This window comes from Ostrinia nubilalis, chromosome 8 (genome assembly GCF_963855985.1).
Source record: "Ostrinia nubilalis chromosome 8, ilOstNubi1.1, whole genome shotgun sequence".
NCBI lineage: Eukaryota > Metazoa > Arthropoda > Insecta > Lepidoptera > Crambidae > Ostrinia > Ostrinia nubilalis.
In genome coordinates this window covers 13,897,679-13,919,211 of record NC_087095.1, presented here as the reverse complement: position 1 = coordinate 13,919,211, position 21,533 = coordinate 13,897,679, and the positions used below count along the sequence as shown (strand labels likewise).

The 21,533-nt window shown below is 38.0% G+C and overlaps 1 protein-coding gene across 1 annotated transcript in view; it reads right to left on the bottom strand.

The window, feature by feature from the left end:
- The window catches only part of LOC135073999 (tachykinin-like peptides receptor 86C), a 76,502-nt gene that overhangs the window by 6,881 nt on the left and 48,088 nt on the right, over window positions 1-21,533 (bottom strand). The window contains exons 7-8 of the mRNA XM_063968288.1: window positions 17,878-18,074; window positions 14,614-14,754 (exon numbers count right to left, since the gene is read on the bottom strand). Of these exons, the coding sequence (XP_063824358.1) occupies window positions 14,614-14,754; window positions 17,878-18,074 (338 nt within the window). The remainder of the gene's footprint in view (window positions 1-14,613; window positions 14,755-17,877; window positions 18,075-21,533) is intronic.

Here is a 21,533-nt window from a genome sequence, read left to right as displayed (position 1 = left end):
CTAAGGTCTGTAGCTAAAGGTCTAAGCTGTAAGATAGAAGAATCTTCTAGCCAAAAAGATGGCAGATGCAGCAGATGTTAACGGATTTAAAACTGGAGTTCATATGACTCCTTGTAGACTTGAGTCTCTAGAGCGTCCCTTCCTCCACCATGCGTAAGAATGTTTCAAAAATACTGTCTAAGGTCTGTAGCTAAAGGTCTACGCTGCAAGATGGAAGAATCTTCTACCCAAAAAGATGGCAGATGCAGCAGATGTCAACGGATTTAAAACTGGAGTTCATATGACTCCTTGTAGACTTGAGTGTCTAGAGCGTCCCTTCCTCCACCATGCGTAAGAATTGTCAAAAAAATACTGTCTAAGGTCTGTAGCTAAAGGTCTACGCTGCAAGATGGACGAATCTTCTACCCAAAAAGATGGCAGATGCAGCAGATGTCAACGGATTTAAAACTGGAGCTGATGTGACTCCTTGTAGACTTGAGTGTCTAGAGCGTCCCTTCCTCCACCATGCGTAAGAATTTTCACAAAAATACTGTCTAAGGTCTGTAGCTAAAGGTCTAAGCCGTAAGATAGAAGAATCTTATAGCCAAAAACATGGCAGATGCAGCAGATATCAACGGATTTAAAACTGGAGTTCATGTGTATCCTTGTAGTTTTGAGTCTCTAGAGCAGTGGTTCTTAACCTTTAAGTCATGAGGGACCATTTTACCAAATTTCTGTCTTGTCAGGGACCACCTCATAATCGGTCAAAACCAGTTTGACTGCAAAAATCAGTTAAAAGTGGTTTTGACCAAGGTGTGCAAGTGCACATCGTGGACCACTTGGAATGCCTCCAGGGACCACCAGTGGTCCGCGGACCACCGGTTAAGAACCACTGCTCTAGAGCGTCCCTTCCTCCACCATGCGTAAGAATGTTTCAAAAATACTGTCTAAGGTCTGTAGCTAAAGGTCTAAGCTGCAAGATAAAAGAATCTTCTAGCCAATAACTTTAAAACTATAATTTGAACGAATTTTGCTATTAGTGGACAAATTTCTGCTCACGATGGACTAATTATCTGCTATACTCTCGACTCTCTAAAGCACAACATTTATAAAAATTTTGCTGCGGTAATGCACTCCAGGTAACAGTGTGTGATGCTCATTGCTCATAGTGATTTTCGATACAGAGCCCCGTACATACGTTATACATAAATTATGGAAAGAAAACACCCAGACCAATACAAACAAATATGTATGCAATTTTAGTATGATATTTTTATTTATTAATAAACAAAAAGACTGAACAAAATTGATGCGTGTACTGATTAATGTAATTAACCACATGCAAAGCTTTGTGAATTGCAACAACTACAATTTATTATCCAAGCTCTAAATAATCGCTACTACGAGTAACTGATCATAAAATATTTTTCCAATCGCTCAAGCTCCCGAGGATCTACCGATAGGTCAGGTGACGTAATCTTGAAATTCTTTTAGCCGGCGCGGAACTTCCGGAAGGTCGGGTGACGCCACGCCTCTTTGAATCGTGTTTACTTTGGCAGTTATATTCTATATTTATTCGATTCTAAAATATCGACGGCAGAAAGCGATTTTGTCGTATCTCAAAAAGTCCGATTTTACACCAGAGCAAAAAAACTATTTCAAAAATTCATAAATCTTAAATTAAGAAAGTTAGAAAGCTGAAATTTTACATGTTTTGTCTACTAATTAAACTTTATTTAATAAAGGTGATTGGAATAATCTAGAGTTACTACTTCATTGACTTTTGACTAGTTACAGCAATTGATTTTTTAATATCGAGCTGCAGAAATGTTGTATCAGGAAGGTAAAATGTATGGCTTATTTAAGTTGACTTCAATTCCCAGGCAGCGGATCTGCTGTATCTCAAAGAAACGATAAACTCTACAGGGCTATTTAGCTGTATGGACCTTATAATGAAATAACTTTCTACATTTGAAATGTTTTATCTACAATAAGAGTCAGAGATGTGAAAACAATAAAATACTGTATCTTTTTCTTAACTGTTTTATTTAAATTTTAAGAATGTAATGGCACAAAAAAATCAGTCTGTTTTTTAATTATAATAATCAGTCCGACAAAAATATTCTTCTTTATTAGTTTATCTCTCTTCTTCATTAATTTTAAGAAGCATACACTTTCTCTTTAAAAGTTTAACAATCAGCCTGCCATAGTTTTTCTTCTTCATTAGTTTCAACAATCAATCTGCTAAATTCAGTATTAGTTTTTAAACTAAATAAAAATAATCATCATGTTACTTTTCCTTCTTTGTTCATTAGTTACATAAATCAGTCTGCTATACTTTCTCTTTATTGCTTGCAACAATCACTTACTTATACTTTGTCCTGAGGTTTGCCATTTATTATTTTTAAACACGTAAACAACAAGTGCCTCGTGGGGGGGACGGCCATAAAGAATACTCTTCCCCACCGCCAACAGGAGGCGTGTCGTAATAGGCGACAAAATCCCTGCAGCACCGGACGGGCAGCAGCGTCTGCGTGCGAAACCTCACAAAAAAAACTGCGATCGCTAACCCGCCTGCCAAGCATGGCGATTAAGGCAAAATCCCCTCATGAAGAGACACAAAAAAACACGGCCCCTAGTCCCCAGCGGCCCCACTATCCCGGGCCACGGTAGCGGTCACGGTAACGTTGGCGCGAGAGGTGCTAAGAATCACCGGGTACCGACAGGCTACCAACCCCGACGACCTCTGGCCCTGGCAACATTTAACACTCGCACGCTGCGGACTGACGTGAGGCTCGCTGAATTCGAGGAAGAACTGAGCAGGTTGCGGTGGGATATCGTAGGATTATGCGAAGTCCGAAGAGAGGGGGAGGACACCATAATCCTGAAATCCGGAAACCTTCTCTATTTCCGGGAGGGCGACCAACAGTCCCAGGGTGGTGTCGGGTTTATCGTCCACAAGTCCCTTGTCAACTACGTGGTCCAGATCGAGAGTATTTCGGCGAGGGTAGCGTACCTTATACTCAGAATCACCAAACGGTATTCGCTGAAGGTCATACAGGTATACGCACAGACCACGGAACACCCCGACGACGAAGTGGAGACTATATTATGTATATGAGGATATTTCCAGAGCCATACATAGCTCCCGGTCCCATTTTACCGTTGTGAAGCTCGAGAGGCGTCGACTGATGATGTCTACGCTCCGCCCAGCGCCCATCCAACTCCAAAACCCCGAAAGCTTTCAGCTCGAGTTGCAAAATCGTTTCGAATGCCTGGGACTCTTGGGAGACTGCGAAATTGTGGACGAATACAATGACAGGTTCGTGGAAATTGTCCAAACGACTGGGTCTAAGTTCTTTAAAACCCGTCGTTCAAAAGAAACCAAAAAGATCTCTGACCTCACCAATAAACTTATAGAAGAGAGACGAAACTTGGTTCTGCAGTCCTCTGAAGATGCTGCTCAGTATCGGCGTCTTAACAGAAAGATCTCCAAGTCTTTGACTCCCGACCTACGCCAATTTAATACAGATCGTATTAAAGAGGCGATTGAGCGTAACAAAGGCTCTAAAGTGTTCGCAAGGGATCTGTCTGTTGACCAAAGTCAACTGACCAAGCTGAAGACCGAGGATGGCAGAGACATCTCGTCGGGGCCTGAGTTATTGGAAGAAGTTGAGAAGTTCTACGGACAATTATACACGAGTGTACTTCCCAAATCTAGCTGAAGACCCAAAAGCTAGATTCACCCTACACTACACCGAAGATATCCCGGACGTCAGTCTGTACGAGATTAGAATGGCTCTCAAACTGCTGAAAAACAACAAGGCACCGGGTGATGATGTAATCACGGCTGAGCTTCTGAAAGCAGGCGGAACGCCGGTACTAAAGGCTCTTCAGAGGCTGTTCGATTCCGTCATACTTGAGGGAAAAACGCCTACGGCATGGCACAGAAGTGTGGTGAAACTTTTCTTCAAAAAAGGCGACAAAACCTTGTTGAAAAATGTATAGACCTATCTCACTTCTGAGCCATGTCTACAAGCTGTTTTCGAGAGTCATCACGAATCGTCTCGCACGCAGGCTCGACGACTTCCAGCCTCCCGAACAAGCCGGTTTCCGAAAAGGCTTTAGTACCATATACCACATACATACGCTACGGCAGATTATAATCAGCCACTTAGGCGTTTGTGGACTATGAAAAAGCCTTCGACTGACCTGGGCAGTGCTACAGTCTCTCCAACGGTGCCAAATTGACTATAGATACATCGAAGTGCTGAAGGGCTTGTACGAAAACGCTACAATGTCGGTCCGCCTCCAGGATCAGAACTCGAAACTTATCCAGTTGCAGCGAGGAGTGAGACAGGGAGATGTCATATCTCCGAAACTGTTCACCACCGCCCTGGAAGATGTTTTCAAGCTTCTGGACTGGAGCGGATTCGGCATAAATATCAACGGCGAGTATATCACCCACCTTCGTTTCGCGGACGATATCGTAGTCATAGCTGAGACCGTGGAGGACCTAAACACAATGCTCGATGGCCTCAGTAGAGCCTCTCAACAAGTGGGTCTTAAAATGAACATGGACAAGACAAAATGCGTGGCCTGGATGCGAGCGGCGCAGGACCGGTATTTGTGGAAATCCTTGGGGGAGGCCTTTGTCCAGCAGTGGACGTCTTTCGGCTGAAACGAAACAACAAATAAAAATGTAAAATAATATTTATTTTAAGAATTTACAATTCTGCGTTCTCACTATCGGCGCTAACGCACAACTGCCGCGCGATCAGAATGGCGTATGACGCAGCGGGTGGAGGGGGTTTGTTTTGCTAGAGTGACGTATTACTTGCTGTACACAAAACAAGACTCTATTCTAATGATGTTAGTAAGATTTTCGCTATTAGATGATACGTTTGAAATGCAGTAACTATTTTATAAGTACTCACGTCAGTTCGGCGCATTTGCTGTATGTTCGACATCGTAAGATTTTAGGGCGGCTGAAATGCTGTATCTCCTTAAAAATCAATGTTCGACTCAGAAAAAGAGTGCTGTAACTGTTTAACATACTAGTAGTGTGGTCGTATCTATTTTATTTTCGAAAGTTGCGTTTTTTTGACCAGTTACAGCAATTGGTCAAGTAAATTGTAAAAAAACTGGAAAAAATTCTATGACGTATCTAAATTTTTTTTCATCGTAGAAAGACGATACATACACCATTCGACGCGGCTTTTTTTTCTTAATACAATACAATTAAAAGTCATTTTAGCCAATTTTTGAGATACGACATTTCCGCTTTCTGCCGTCGATATATTCCCAAAAATTTTGAAAGTTGTTTTAATTTGTATCACTTGGATATGATTTGTATTAGAAAGTGCTGTGAGTGTGACGCTTGAACGGAAGGAAGTCAACCTAACCTAACCAACTGCGTATTTCTATACTGTGTAGCCGCGAGAGCTCTTTGGCGCGCTGTCTTCGGCGAAGTATTGCGCGCGCAGATTTTGACAGCGCGAAATACCTACTTTAGCAGAAATACCAAGCCTTAATCTGTTACATATAGGCTGGGTTGCACCATTTTACTTTGACTTTAACAAACGTCAAAAATCGGTCAAACTCCATACAAAATACACCGGTTATCGTTATAGCTACGGTTAAAGTTTGGTGGTGCAACTCAGCCTAACTGTGTATTTTTTCTCTAAATTATTTCTTATATTTAGCGATAATCTCTGATTGAAAAATGACACCGTTTTGAAATTACCATTCTATTTAGCATTTTTAGACAATGCCTTATTTTTTCTCCAAAAATATTTTTACTCATAATATTTTTTTTTGGTTCAGGTAAAAGCTTTGATAGATAGATTTTGTTAATTTCACTACCAGACAAAGAACTATGGATATGTTTATCGATATAATGTCTTTATTTTTCGATAATATGCCTGTTAAAGATCTACTCTAGCTACTATATGATATTGCAGTAGAACGGTACGTTTCTTTTCATTGGCGTCCATTCAAAAATTGTGAAAGAGCAGCAGGCGTGAATGAATAGGCGTTGGCATGTTGACTGTAGGAGTGCAGACGTCTTTGTGATGCTTTTGATTGTTAAAAAAACTGGCACAGTTCAGCTTATATCTACGGACTTATAAAAGTAAAATATTTTTCAAACCAGAATATGAAGTAATTATTTTCTTTGTGTCCACTTCAGTTTGTTTATGTGTACAACAAGACTGCAAGATTTCAGACCTTACAGTTTCAGTTCAAGGTCTAACTAAAGGGTATAAAGCACAAAAATGTGAAAACCAAATAAATCTCTGTGTTTAAAAATTTAAATAAAAGTTTACAATATTACTCAGCTTTAAACCAGTGACATTTTTATAATTATTTTAGGGCATTTCTCAGAACGAAAGCTTTTCTTTCACGAACAAAAGTTCCCGAGATGGAACTGTAAGCAAAAGTTAGTACCTACCTACATATAAAATAAATGTTTAACAAAAACATGTGTGCATTTATTGTATTTCCACCAAAGCACGCCGAAACTCGTTTTCCACGAAAAACAATACATAAAAGTTTTGCTGACTAGCCATCGAAAGCTTTTTCAGGTCCGGATTTATCGAGACCTAAGCTTTCCCATTTATTTGCAAGGATATAGAAACGATATTTTTTGTTTGGCGCTTACGAACAATAGTATTGTTTGGAATACTACGATTCAGCAATCGTGTTGTTACATGCCTGTTTTTATTGCCCGTTCTGTTTATTAAAAATGTAAACACAATCCAACTTGTGTACGGTGCGAGGTTTTAAGGTAAACATTGAATCATTTCTTTTGGATTTAACATTGTCTGTTCGGATCATGGACCTAAAAACAATTCGAAACAAAAATAAAATGTTCCTCTTAAAGGTGTGCCAGAGAGTGTGTCAGATGGCTGTTTTTCTGGAGTTACGACTCCTTTCGTTTTTAATACAACAAAATCCTATTAAAAAAATATACAGTAATAGTGTTGGTTTTGATTTTTAAGAAAAACGAAAACAGGGAGAGCTGTAGTGAGGATTCCGAACCTTTATTTGCTATAAAATTTATACTTAAATCTGGTATGACTTATCACTTCAGAATGATGCATTTCTTGGGGATTTTATAAAGCGTGCTACAGGGAACCCTTTTCAGATAAACTTATTAAGCAAACCCCGAGTTTCTGATGAGTCATCATGATTTAGGGATACGTTACAGCCTCCGATCATATAAGCCGGAAGATATTTTGTAGTATGTTTTATGTTAAGGAGTTTAGGGTCTTGTATTTTATATCTGCTCGCATTTTCCCTTCACTCTTTCATCCCGGCGACCCGCGTTTATGGGCAAACATGCCTGTAAATATTACAGAGCCTTTTTTGTGACCCCATCAGTAATCATGTTTAAATTAGCTTAGGAAACATGGATACCTACGTTTTTCGTTATTTTATTTATAAGTCAGTCATCTATCAACAAATGGTTCCTATTAATAATGATACCTCTTAACTAAAGTCTTATGTAGGTACATTTTGGTGAGTTCATTTAAGTTTGTTAAAAGAATTACTCATGAGTCTAATAATTCGGATCGCTTTGATACAAAAAAAGAAATACTCTGTATATTTGTTTTACAACTATCCGCCCGCTACGATCGTGTGTTTTCATGATAAAAAGTAGCTTATTCCACAAACTATAAATGTGATTGATATTGATCCGTTACTGTTTTTGTGCCTTATAAGAGTTTTTTTATATCTAAAATAGTAGTAGTATGGATTATGTAAATGGGATCAGGTTAAGTACAGAATAATAAATTTAAAAAAAGGCAAACGAATACCAGTTACAAAATATTTTCAGTGGGTATACAAAAAGTAATGGTAGATACATAATTTTGTTATTATGACTTTTAAGATTGCAGGGAAAAACGAATATTATGATTTTATTTTTCTGTCAGGAAAATGATGTTGATGTTCGATTCCGAAAGGACAATGTTCGTTCTCCATACATTGTTCGCCTAAAGAACCAACAATTTTGACATATTACTACCCGAAAGCGAAATAATACGATTCTGTGTGTAAGAACAACGATTCCTGATGGACACTTGCCATAAAATTAATGATTAAGAATATTAAATCACAGCGATTTTATAATATGTCGTTTATGACAACATGGCGTCTAATGTATTGTGTGAATGTATGAACACCGATTCGCGAAAAATGTTTTGTATTGTCGTCACGCCGAGTCGCAGCCAAATAGTATAAAATAATAGAACAAGTTTTAGAAATACAACTCGGCATTCCACTTTTACAATATGCCCACATATTGCACGTAAATAAACAACATGAATCGTAGGTTGTTTCCACCCTTGTCATCTGACACATGAAATAAACTCCTATTGTATTATAGATATCGAAGCCGAATCGTATATAATAATAGAATGGGTTTTGGAGATCACTCGGGGTTCCACTTTTATAAAATACCTACATATTACATAAAAATACCACGAATCATGAGTTTTCTTTTCACCATTTACATCTGACACGAGATAACAAACTCCTATCTCCATGACTACCATCGTAGTCTATGCCAAAGACTACAATATTTTAAGCAAGAAGTTTCAAACCTTAGCGGCTACGGTAACCCCTGGGCCACATACATCATGATAACATTCGGTCGACACCGGAACGTAGTCTTGCGATTATGCAAAAAAGCATCGTATTCTAGTGCGGCTATATCACGTTCAACCGGGGTTTTAATTCGACTAAAGTCCTGACTAAAGACTGGAAGAAAATACGCCGCATTGTATGAGCACTTCGTGTTCGTTAAAGCGGCTTCAGATCTAGAGCCCACATAGTTTTCTTTCCAATAATATCCGCAAGTAGCGCTGCATGATCTTTACAACAAAAACGGCAATAGTTATTAAGGTGCCAAAATTATATGATTACTTTGGCACGGTATTATACACGTTCGAAGATTTGTCATTTTCATTCATTTCTTCATCATCATCATCATTTCAGCCACAGGACGTCCACTACTGAACATAGGCCTCCCCCAATGACTTCCACATCGCACGGTTGGTAGCGGCCTGCATCCAGCGCCTTCCCGCTACCTTTATCAGGTCGTCGGTCCACCTTGTGGTGGGTTGACATTGCAGAATATGACTTTTGATAGGTTCATCATAGAATTCGGCGGGGATATCCTCACGGAGGAAGTTCGTAAAAGGGCGGAACAAGATCTTATAATAATGCAAGGCCGAAGCTGTTACGCGCGTGCTCCTACGTGTAATCCGGCGAGTATGCAATAAATAGTAATGTCTGGTAAATAGTGGTAATACGTATCGTTCGTTCGTTCGTTTCAGCCGAAAAGACGTCCACTGCTGGACAAAGGCCTCCCCCAAGGATTTCCACGAAGACCGATCCTGCACCGCTCGCATACAGGCACCTCCCGCGACCTTCACCAGATCGTCGGTCCACCTAGTGGGAGGCCTGCCCACGCTACGTCTTTCGGCTCGTGGTCGCCACTCAAGAACTTTCCTGCCCCAGCGGCCATCAGCTCTACGAGCTATGTGCCCCGCCCCGTCTATGTCTGTATGCGCTACGATTACAGGGTATCATTTTGCATAGTCGCAAGACTTCACTCCGCTGCTGTCAAATCAATGTCGCATAATGTTATCGCAATGTGTGTGGCCCTTGGCCAAATCACAGAAGCCTATGCGAAGAAAGAGAATAAAAATCAGGGTTACCATTTTATAAGATTTCCTCACTATTGAGGGTAACAAAGTAACATTAATAATCTAGCCATTAATTACATTTATTACCTATACGAGAAAGTAAAGCAACATGCGGTTTTATTTTAATTTGTAAAATATTAAACCCCTCATATTTGTAACAGTTTGTTCCAAGTTTAGTTTTACTGTTTTGTTAACAGTATTGCTGTTTCAGCTGTCACTGTGAAGCTTTGGGAAAATAAATAAATAGAAAAAATATTAACATAAATATTTATTTAAGTTTTTATGTTCATTATCATAATATGCCAATTTAAGTTACACTGTGTGACAGTCTTTGACACTAAACAATCTCTTCAGCTTAATAATACCTACCTACAGGGCGTTTTTATAGTTACTCTTGCTGATGAAACAAGAAGGGTTGATTCTACTACTGAAATACAACTACTTTTCTTACAGGACCAATATCAAATTCTCAAAAAAATTCACATCCTCGTGATGGTGATAATTTCTATGGAAAGGTTTTTTTTATATTCGGTCTCTTGGGATAAGTTATTCCATTTGAGCAGTAGAATTAATCCTTTTTATTCGATCACATATAAAACAACACAAGTGTTTAGGAAAACTTCTTCTTTGGTATGGTATCACTACGGAGTTATAATGTCGGCAACTCTGTATCACTGACTTGTAACTTTCAAACAGCATGAATAATAAGGGCACCACATTGGTTTTCTTTCTGAAAAATGGCTTTCAGTTTTAGTACTAACCCTTTAGCACTATTTCATTGAAATAAAAATACAATAAACGCACAGAAGACTGAAATTGAATCAACTGACGTGACATTTATAATTTGTTGACATTATGACAGTTTGACAAGACTAGGGATTGAAAAAGTTTTAATTGAAAAAGTAAAATGACAATTTATTAAAACGATTCACATGGATATAATCGATTAAAAATATTTATAAAATGTTCTGATACTTGCCTGTAGCGATTATCCAATCCTGGTTTCTACTGAAAAACTACCTCGTGGCAAGATTTTAATAAAATAATAAAATCTTTATCTTCTCTTTCACAATCTATAAAAGTTCATTTGCTCTATTATTATACATGTGCTATGAATGAGGGTTTTCGCGATTGAAAAATCCGCGAGATGGCAATACGTAGACGCGAGGTCCAAATGCTGCATGATTGGTGGATATCTGTCAATGTCATGTCAAAAATAACCAATCATGCAGCATTTGGACCTCACGTCTACGTATTGCCATCTGGCGGATTTTTCAATCGCGAAAACCCTCATTGGCATAGATTATGAGAGACTGGCAACTATACTAGGTTGATATCAGGTGATCCGTCTGCTCATTTGCCTCCTGTCACATAAAAAAAAAAATATATATGTTTCTCACACTTCAACTGGCATTGGATTCAACATCGGATTCTGACACTTTTACAGTTATGATACCATGAATATCAGTTTATGGTCCTAATTATTTTTATTTTATTTACGACCTTCGACCAGTTGGACACTTTAGATATCTTCTTGTAATAGTGTCAAACTGTCAATATCTTTTTAGCTTTTAACGCAAATCTAGTCTTCAAAGCAGTTTAATCGATTTATTTTATTTTCAAAATCGATATTTTATTGTCTATGATGGCCGCAGGAACATCACTATACATGGACTCCCAGCAATAAAGTACGGTAATGCCTCGTACAGATTTTATCGGCAAAAATTATGGAACTTGATAGGTTTTAGACCATGCCACGCACCAAAACGTCCGGAAGTTGTAATAGTATTATAGAATAAACGTTAAAAGACTTATTTATTTAATTTTTCAATGCTTAAGTGTCCATTAGAATGAAAGGGTGCTTAATGTATTAAAAAAAATAGAAAATAATTATGATGGGTTAATGTTTTTGGGCGGTTTTTTAGGCGGTTTCTGACAATGTCCTTTTACTATTTCTCATGTGGATCGTTAAAGTGTTTTCGTTCTTGAAAGAAAAATACCGAGGTCAAACTTTAAATATCGCCAACATTTAGACTGGGTTGCACCATCTTACTTTAACTTTGACAAACGTCAAAAATCTGTCAAACTCCATACAAAAAACACCGGCTATCGTTACCGTTACTATCAAAGTTAGGTGGTGCAACTCAGCCTTAGTGATTGGGTTTTGCCGTTTTTAACGTATTACAAATTTCAATTCATCATTACAGAAAATATAGTAGGCATTTTGGAATCGATCTCAAATGTCATTGTGTGTGATAATAAAAACCATTTAACCTATATAGTCCAGTCAATAAAGCATTATAGATGGAAATCCGTGGAACACAATTTTTGACTTCGGGACTTTATTTAGACTAGTTAGGAGGTGAACATAGCAAAAGTCCCCGCCCTTAGCCCTTAAGCCGGCGGGGAGAGGGGGGTTTAAAGGTACCACTTTTCGGTTTTTCGCTTAATCCTCGGAAACTATGCGTCCTAGTGACATGACTACTATGAACCAAAAAAAGCTTATTCAATTTGCTACAGGTGAGATAGTCAAGTTTTTCTATATCTTGTATAGTTTTCGCGGCAACTGCTCTAGAAGGTCTGTAATATTGGAAATTTTATTTTTGTCTTACATGTTTCCATCAGGAGAAAATCGACTAAATCAACATTGAGCTAATATTCTAGACAAGCGGAAGTATGTTAAGCCTAGTTCCAGGGAGGGGACTGCACCGTGCGTATATTTAGACTAACCAATTGAAGCCACTTTTGACTCCTCATCACTCAAAAAGTACTGTGCATTAACACTTCAAATTTGGCTCATAGGTTGAGACTTGCAAGATAAACATCAGCTTCAAATTTCATAAATATACCTCAAACGGTTCTTTAGATATTGTCGTCTAAAAATCTACATGGCTGACCTATAAGACCCTATTCTAACCACTTCCAGATGACCTTGAAAGTTCAAATTTGGCATCCAGATAGGTAATTGTGTAAATACAAAGGAACAATTAAAAAACCAGTAAATTTTAACATTTCACAGGTGATAGATAGATTTTAGTGTCCTAAATGTCGATTTTTGAACGTCAATACCTAAATAACCATTTGAGGTATATTTATGAAATTTAAAGCTGATGTTTATCTTGCAAGTCTCAACACATGAGCCTAATTTGAAGTGTTAATGCACAGTGCTTTTTGAGTGATGAGGAGTCAAAAGTGGCACCAATTAGTTCGTCTAAATATACGCACGATGCAGTCCCCTCCCTGGAACTAGGCTTAACATGCTCCCGCATGTCTATAATGTTTGCTTAATGTTGATTTAGTCGATTTTCTCCTGATGGGAACATGTAAGACAAAATTAAAATTTCCAATATTACAGACCTTCTAGAGCAGATACCGCGAAAACTATACAAGATATAGAAAAACTTGACTGTCTCACCTGTAGGAAATTGAATAAGCTTTTTTTGGTTCATAGTAGCCATGTCACTAGGACGTATAGTTTCCGAGGATTAAGCGAAAAACCGAAAAGTGGTACCTTTAAACCACCCTCTCCCCGCCGGCTTAAGGGCTAAGGGCGGGGACTTTTACTATGTTCACCTCCTAACTAGTCTAAATAAAGTCCCGAGGTCAGAAATTGTGTTCCAGGGATTTCTCTCTACACCGTTGTTAAAGCATTCATTGACTGGACTAATAAGACGCGCATGAGTTGTAGAGCTAGGTTTATATCTGCATACTAAAATATTACTCAAAGTTCCTTGGTAAATGATTCCCACATGTTATTGAACGTTAAATGTTAAGCTTCTGTAAATTTATAGCTATGTTATCGCATGTTATTGCGACCATCAATTATTGATTTCGAAATAGATACAACGAACGTCACTATTAATCACGAAACATGGTCTTAATGTTTATTGGAATGAGGTTCATTCTAATATTTTATGCAAGAAGCCGTTCACATAAACTTTTAGAAGGATATAGGCTTCCAACAATTCATGCCACGCAATCCAATAACTCCAATATAAAAATCTCGGTACTTTTATTTTCCAAGTCAGCAAACTCGTCGTACCATGTCACACCTGCCAAGACTGTCTTTACTCAAGAACTTTTTGAACCAGTCGTCCATTTTGCTGCAAATTTGACAAGCCTACCTCTACTTCAGTTCTTTAGTTCAGTATTATTTTTAACTTTATCATTATAACATAATATTTAATGTTATTTAATAAATCGCGAAAGAACAATTTTGAGTATTATTTAAGTACGTTACCAATAGAATTAGTAACAATATTTGCAGAAGTTGTCCTTCAAAAACTTCGTTATAACCCTTTGTATTTCAGTTATTTTTTGCAAATGTTATTACTATTCCAGACCCCGGTATCCGAGCTAGCTCAAAGAGTCGATTAAATAACAACGGGCCTTTTTACATAGATATAAAGGTTAGCCTTTATTCACTCAAGTTTAAAACAAATAACATTTACTGGCTGATATTAAAATAAAATACATATAATAGCTTTTGTTGTATCTGGTGTGTAGTGACTGTACCTTTGTACAATACTGTGAAAGGCCCAAAACAATTGTCTTTATCAGCTAGTACAGACACCGGACGTAAAAGCCTTTTCATACTAGCGATTAGTCCGGTGATTTTACAGAATGCAAGCGGCTTATACGCCGTATAACGAAACAATTTAGAATTCTGTCTACCGTTGTTTCTATAATACTCGCCGGTCTAAGATAACTCGCCGGAAATCGCTGGACAAAACGCTGGTATGTTAAAGCTTTAAGGCCTGGTTCAGACATTGTGATAATCGCGCGGTTGCTGGGCAGTTCTTGTACACTTGAATCTAATGGAAACGCGTATCTGAACGAGGCCTAAACCTAGCTCAAAAACAGTGACAACATCATGACGCGTGCACTGATAACGATACCAAAGATATCACTTCATAATTACGTTAACGAGTAAAAACCTGATCGGGATCGGCTGCCGGACTGCGAGACACAGTCCGGCGGCGACTCGGGCAGCGGCCGCTTGCGCCGCCGGAACGCTTCTCGCCACCGGCACAGGATAGCCGTACGGAAGTACGCTCGGAACCTGTAACAAATATGAGGTTAAGTTTCCTTAGGCTTAAGAAAACCGATATATCATAGAAAGCCTTAATTGCGCGTGGGTCCTGCTTCTAAAAACTAGCCTGTTATTTCTTGGGTCTAAAACTACCTGTATAAAATTTCACCTAGGTACATATCGGGTTTGTAGTTTAAACGTCCATTTTCTAAAACTTTCACTATAAAGAAGAAAGTACATTTTCGCGGATGAAACGGAACTAACTTCTTTTACATCTTTTTCCCACCACTGCCACTCCTATATGACTTCTAATGAAACCCAACCTGTAAAAGTAAGTACTTTTTCTGAAAATAAAATCTCTACATCTGTCCTAATCTCCGCCTGCGTAAATTAAACTACAAACGGCAGAAAGAACTAGGTCACTCATACAAAACTATTCGGTTTCAAATTGTCAATAAACCGTTTTAAGCTGTAGGTACGTGAACCTGAACGAAACCCTTTAATTTATTTACGTCGGGACTCGGTGGGTTACGAGGATTACTTAAACACTCGAAGTCAACACCACAATAAGAATTTCATTATTTATACACGGTGTAAATAAAGACCTATTGTTTGACCCGAAAAGGGGTAATTTTACAATGTACTTTTTAAGGGAAAACTATTTCTTAATGTTATCGACGTTCAGAACGTTTCTGTTTAAACACCAGAATCGTCCCTTTCGGCTCGTATAGATTTTTTTATATAAATTATAGAGCAGACTCTTTACCCCGATCGTTAGAGTGTAAACTCAAATCAATCTCAACGAAAGCATTGATAGATCAAACTCTTTTTATCTATTGAATCTGACTTTTGATCACAATCTCAACCGAAGATACGAAGTTTGTTTGATCGATGAGCGAGCTTGCTTAGGAGATGCCTATTCAATTTAACTTAAAAGGTCATGGGTTTGTAACTGACGTCAATTCCACTTTCATTACTTCAGTGCTTTTTAAGACATTTTATTTTCCAGCCAGACACTATTCACAATAAATTAAGATCCAATTTATCCCCTAAGTTAATCATTGAGTAAGACAACAATATAAAATTAATTGCCTTAAGCCATCTGAGCTCTATTTACAGAATAACACGACTAAACAACTTGTAAACTTATCTCTCGATGGTTATAATTTTAGCAATTCGTAGAACAGTTCTTATTCGTCCCTTGTCGCTTGTCAAACTTGTAAATTATAGACTATTAGCGACAGTTAAGCTAGAACTTTAACAAAATACTATAATAATTTTTCCTAACTTTTAATATCTCCATATGGTTGGTTAGTCTTTTTTGGAAACTATTATTTTCTGGCTAAAAAGGTATAGGTAGGACTAGTTAACCGCCGGAATTTCTTAGAAGCATGACCGGATCTCTATTACCAATTACCAACCTCTTTGTTAACCTGTCCCTTACACCTGTATGAATAGAACTGCCCTCCTAGACAAAACGCACTTTTTGATCGAATCGAAAATCGAATCCGTCAAAACTCCATACAAAAAAGGGGCTTTTCGACCACTTTGCGACTGGTTTGCGATTATAATTTGCACTTTGTCTAGACCCACTGTATAGTTTTGAAGCCGACATTTCTCTCGATTCGCGTTATCGCTCTGTTGAACCGTCCAATACACATCCTGTCAGTAGATTTATGAAAGAGAGACAAGTCAGTCAGCCTTCTTATATGATCCGAACGTGCTCGAATCGTTGGGGAATATTGTTTTAACATCATTTACGTACACGAAAATCGTGTAAGCGTTTATGAAAATTGAGATTTCCTTTGTTTTTAAAATAAAGTCGAGTGCTTTTAGGGTTTTGAGTGCGCGCGGCCATATTAATTATTTTAATAAAAGTTTATTAACACTGTGTTTCATCTAAAATATGGTTGACGAAAATTTTATACAGAAGTACCTAGATTTTTATCTCTTTGTATTTTGGAATAACATCTTCACTAAGACGAAATAACCTCGTGACTTCCTGAAAGATTTCGCGTTAAGATTAATCCGAAAACTGATACTGGAAATAGATCGATCGGCTGATGACTGCCTTCGCAATTTCAAAGTTATCAGATGGAAACAACTCGTATAAACACAATCAAATATTTTCAAGTTCAGTTACTCAATAATAAAAACTTTAATCAGATGAACAGGAGGAGTTCGAAGTTAAGGGTTAAAGAATTCTGCGGGTCCAATGACAGTTTAACTTTCCCCCGGGACAATCTTGACCTTCACTGATTGGGTTCCTATTGCCGGTCAAGATGTAAGTAGATCCTGGCTACACAGGAGCTGCAGCGGTGGGAGTAAGAGGTAGAAATAGTCCCGTAATAATAAAAAGTCCCGTAATAATAAAAACTTTGTAAGTAATAAGTACGTAACCGTAAACAGTGTAATAAAAACAAAGATCAAAATAAAATCAATTAAGTCATAAATCGGCAAGTCAAAATTTTCTTATAGGATAAACTTAGTTGATGAAATAAAGTCTCTCACTTTAACTTTCAAATGACTCTTCGAAAAACAAATCTGTTTGAATTCAATCTAACAGTCAATATCCTACTCCGATCGCAAGAAAATTGAAATCTCGATCATGCTTTTTTCCTAAAATAAATCTCGTTACTGTTCTTGCAGACTAGAATCAATAATAATGGATCTGCAGAGATATATTTTCAAACGATTACAGAGCCTTTATTTTTTATTGGAGTTGCTGAAGTTAGAACAGGTAACCTTTCATCGCTGAAGTCTAAGGCTATGGCTGGATACTCGCGACACCCCCACTCGGGCGATGACGGAACGCCGCGGAAGTTTTAGTGGGTATACCCCGTCCTTTTCAGGACGGATCAGCGCCCTTTTTAGGGCGCCGGGAGTCCCACACACCACCCTGTCCCCCGGCAGTGGTAACGGTGCGCAAAGAATTTCCTACGCGACAAAAAAAAGGAAACTTTTCATATTCTAGCGAGTCTAGACGTGACTTATCACGGGTAGGCACAATCTAGACTCGCGAAAGTTAAATAGAACATTTTCATTAACGAAGTAAGAGAATCGCTTGCCAAACCGCACACCAAATTTTTCTGCTGGATCTGCAACATTCTGTTAGCAAACAAACTGACATAGAAGTGAATTAAAAATACTTACTTGGCATTCATCCAGTAGTAGATGATGGGGTTGACCATGGCATTGGCCATCGCCAGCCAATAGAAGCCAAGGTACACGTGTTGGACGTACTTCATGTACAGTATTGAGGGGTTGAAATGCGTGTAGATGAAGTAGCTGTGATACGGCAGCCAGCAGATTCCGAATATCACTATCACTAGGATGAACATCTTGACCACCTGTTGACAAAGAACATGGTTACTTTAGAGTTGATAAACTTTACACATGAGTAAGTCATAGTCATAGTCATAAGTTTATTCCATTTAAAAACAATATACATTGTGTTGGAAATAGGTACAATAATAAGCATAATATATAAGCATGCAAAATTACAATTAATCAGAATCTATACTAATGTCAAAAATAACCATGTCAATAACAATTATACTTGCAAATTAAAAAAAAAACAATTAAAAATATTATCTTATACATGTCACTCTTTTTAATTCAATCTAGTTCACATAATTTCAAATTCATTTCAATAATGTCACAACAATAAATTAATAAAATAAGTCAAATTAAAGTTGTGTCGGAAAAACATTGTGTTGGAAATAGATGCAATAATAATATAAGCATAAATAAATAAGCCAATAAAGTAAAGCCAATGGCAGACAGCTGGCGTGTAGGCGGCATGATGTCTTTTCTAATTTGGATTGTTTTAATTGTTTGATGACTTCGGCAAAAGCAAACAGCCTGCATCCAGCGCCTTCCCGCTACCTTTATGAGGTCGTGGGTCCATAAGCATGCAGTAAAAATAAAGACAGCACATTGTGATAAAATGGGATTATGAAGGATAATTCCAAATCCAAAGCCGTAAAACACAATATTAAAAAAAAAAACAATTTGTTTGCTCACGTCACGCTAGAGTCACGCCAGCTGTGTGTCAGAAGCTTAACGGTATACATACGAAATGCGATTATATTGTTTGCTGTATTATAATGGCTTTGATTTACATAATATTCATATGAGATTAGGATTGAGAGTCAAAAGTAAACATATTTGTTTTCACTTTATTTTCACATCAACACCTTGTACTTACAATAAAAATTATGAAAAATAATGTTTACCTAAACTTTGAAAGCATTTATAGTAACCCTCCTCATAAGGGTTTAAACTCAAAAAACGGATAAAATCAAATAAGATTTTTAAAAAAGAAGTCTTGCAAATAGATTACGAACAATATGATACTAGCAGAATGAATGGTAATAAAATAAAGCCAAGGCTCTATAAAGCCTTATTTTATTGGTATACATGATAAATCGGCCTATTACGTATTTAAAAGCTGATCCACTCAGGAGTATGAGTACCTATGTCTAGATTTATAACATCAACATGCTAAAAATATGAATAAAGAAGGCTTAGGGTCTGATTTGCATTATTTATCGAAAAGAAATTCTTGAGAATCATACTCGAACAAAGGACATTATCTCGCTTTCCGTAATAGAAAACTTTTTATAAAATAATTTCTTTTTGGAGCGGCCAGGATTTTTAACAGCAGTAGATAAAGTTAATATCCTCAGCTCATATATTGTGGAAAGTTGAGCATATTCAGAAATTAATGAAAGGTGGTGTCGGGTTTTCAATTCACAGCGCTTGGCGTGAAGCTCATTCATATTACAAAGTTTCACTATTGATTTTACATGTATAATGATACAAAATCAAAACGTTGTTAATATGTTCCTTTGCACAAAAGGGTCTTAAATCTACTAACGACTTATAGTCTTTTTCACGTAAGATGATCCGTATGACACTTCAAGGTTATCCATATTACGCATACTACATATCCCAATCCCAACTAATATTATAAATGCGAAAGTAACTCTGTCTGTCTGTCTGTCTGTCTGTCTGTCTGTCTGTCTGTTACGCTTTCCCGCTTAAACCTCGCAACCAATTTTGATGAAATTTGGCATAGAGATAGTTTGAGTCCCGGGAAAGAACATAGGATAGTTTTTATCCCGGTTTTTGAAACAGGGACGCGCGCGATAAAGTTTTTCTGTGACAGACAAAATTCCACGCGGGCGAAGCCGCGGGCGGAAAGCTAGTGCAGAATATATTTGAAAAAATATTTGTATTTTATTAGCAATATAATAAAAAAAATAACTACTTGTCTTGAAATATTATAGTAAAATCTGAGTCTATTGATTATATTTTAATTAAATACGATGTAAAAATATTTTTTATTTAATGTACGCAATGTGTGAAACGGAATAGATTTAGTGCTGGGGTATTTCTTGTATAATAAAATCGATTGTCTTGTCGTTGACACAATGGAGCCAAATAAAACTCTTGATGACTTTTTGAACTCTGATTATAATGCAATTTAGATTTACAGTGTTGTCTTGTAGACGACCAAAAGGTAAGTGAAGTTTTGACATTTCATTTTATTAAACCAAACTGACACATCTAACTCCTACAAAAAACTTGACGGCAATTGTCTCTTTATGAAGCACCACAACCAAACTGTGTGTAGGTGAATTATGAGCCGGAACATCTTCCCGCCCCGTTGAAAGTACTCTTTCAACCCTGAATCTTCTCTTCTGACAGCAGCGGGCAGAGTCGAACCAAGGGCCGTCGCACAGAACCTCGCAGCGTGTGGACATCAGCGACACGAGCGACTCCATAAGCTCCCGGGAATAATTTAGTGACCCGCCCTAAGCGCCAACTCAAGGGGGGTATGTTATCCTCTTGGATGAGTACCATGTCTCCAATCGTCAGACTTGCATTATCTGTTCTCCATTTCGATCGATTTTGAAGTTCGCTGATGTATTCCTTTTGCCAGCGGTTCCAGAAGTGCTGATGTAGTTTTTCCACCCTGGCGTAGCGACGCAGGTTGCTTTCTTTCACGTCCTTTAGGTTCGGTGATGGCAGCGCCGTCAAGGGTCTCCCGATGAGAAAGTGCCCTGGAGACAAGGAAAGGAGGTCATTAGGAGAGGAAGAGAGAGGACATAAAGGACGACTATTGAGTATAGCCTCCACTTGTGCGAATAATGTAGTTATTTCTTCCAATGTTAAATGACTATTGCCCATTACTCTCTTAATGTGAAACTTAGCCGACTTGACGCCGGCTTCCCAAATGCCTCCAAAATGAGGTGCGTATGCAGGAGTGAACATAAATTTTATTCCTTCCTGTGTTGCAAAATCAGACAAAGATTGTGTATTTTTAGATAAAAAACTACCAATTTCCTTGGCCGCAGCAACAAAATTTCGTCCATTGTCACAGAAAATTTCAGATGGCTTGCCTCGGCGAGCTATGAATCTACGAATCGTCATCACGAAGGCGTCTTTAGTGAGATCAGTGACCACTTCCAAATGTAAACATTTATATCGCAGGCAAACAAAGAGACACATGTAACATTTTATTAAGCGACTGCCTCTGCCCTTTCTATTTAAAATCATAAACGGTCCCGCGAAGTCCAGTCCTACAGACAAGAAAGGATAGTTAGGTGTTATTCTCTCTGCGGGCAGGTTTCCCATTTTTGGACACATAGTTTTACCATTTAAACGCTTGCAACGCACACAGTTAAAAACAACACTACGAGCGAGCCGCCTTCCATTTACCGTCCAGACAGTCTCTCTAGCCGTGGCCAATAATAACTGTGGCCCGGCGTGTAAATGCTTAATGTGCTCCCGTTCAAAAA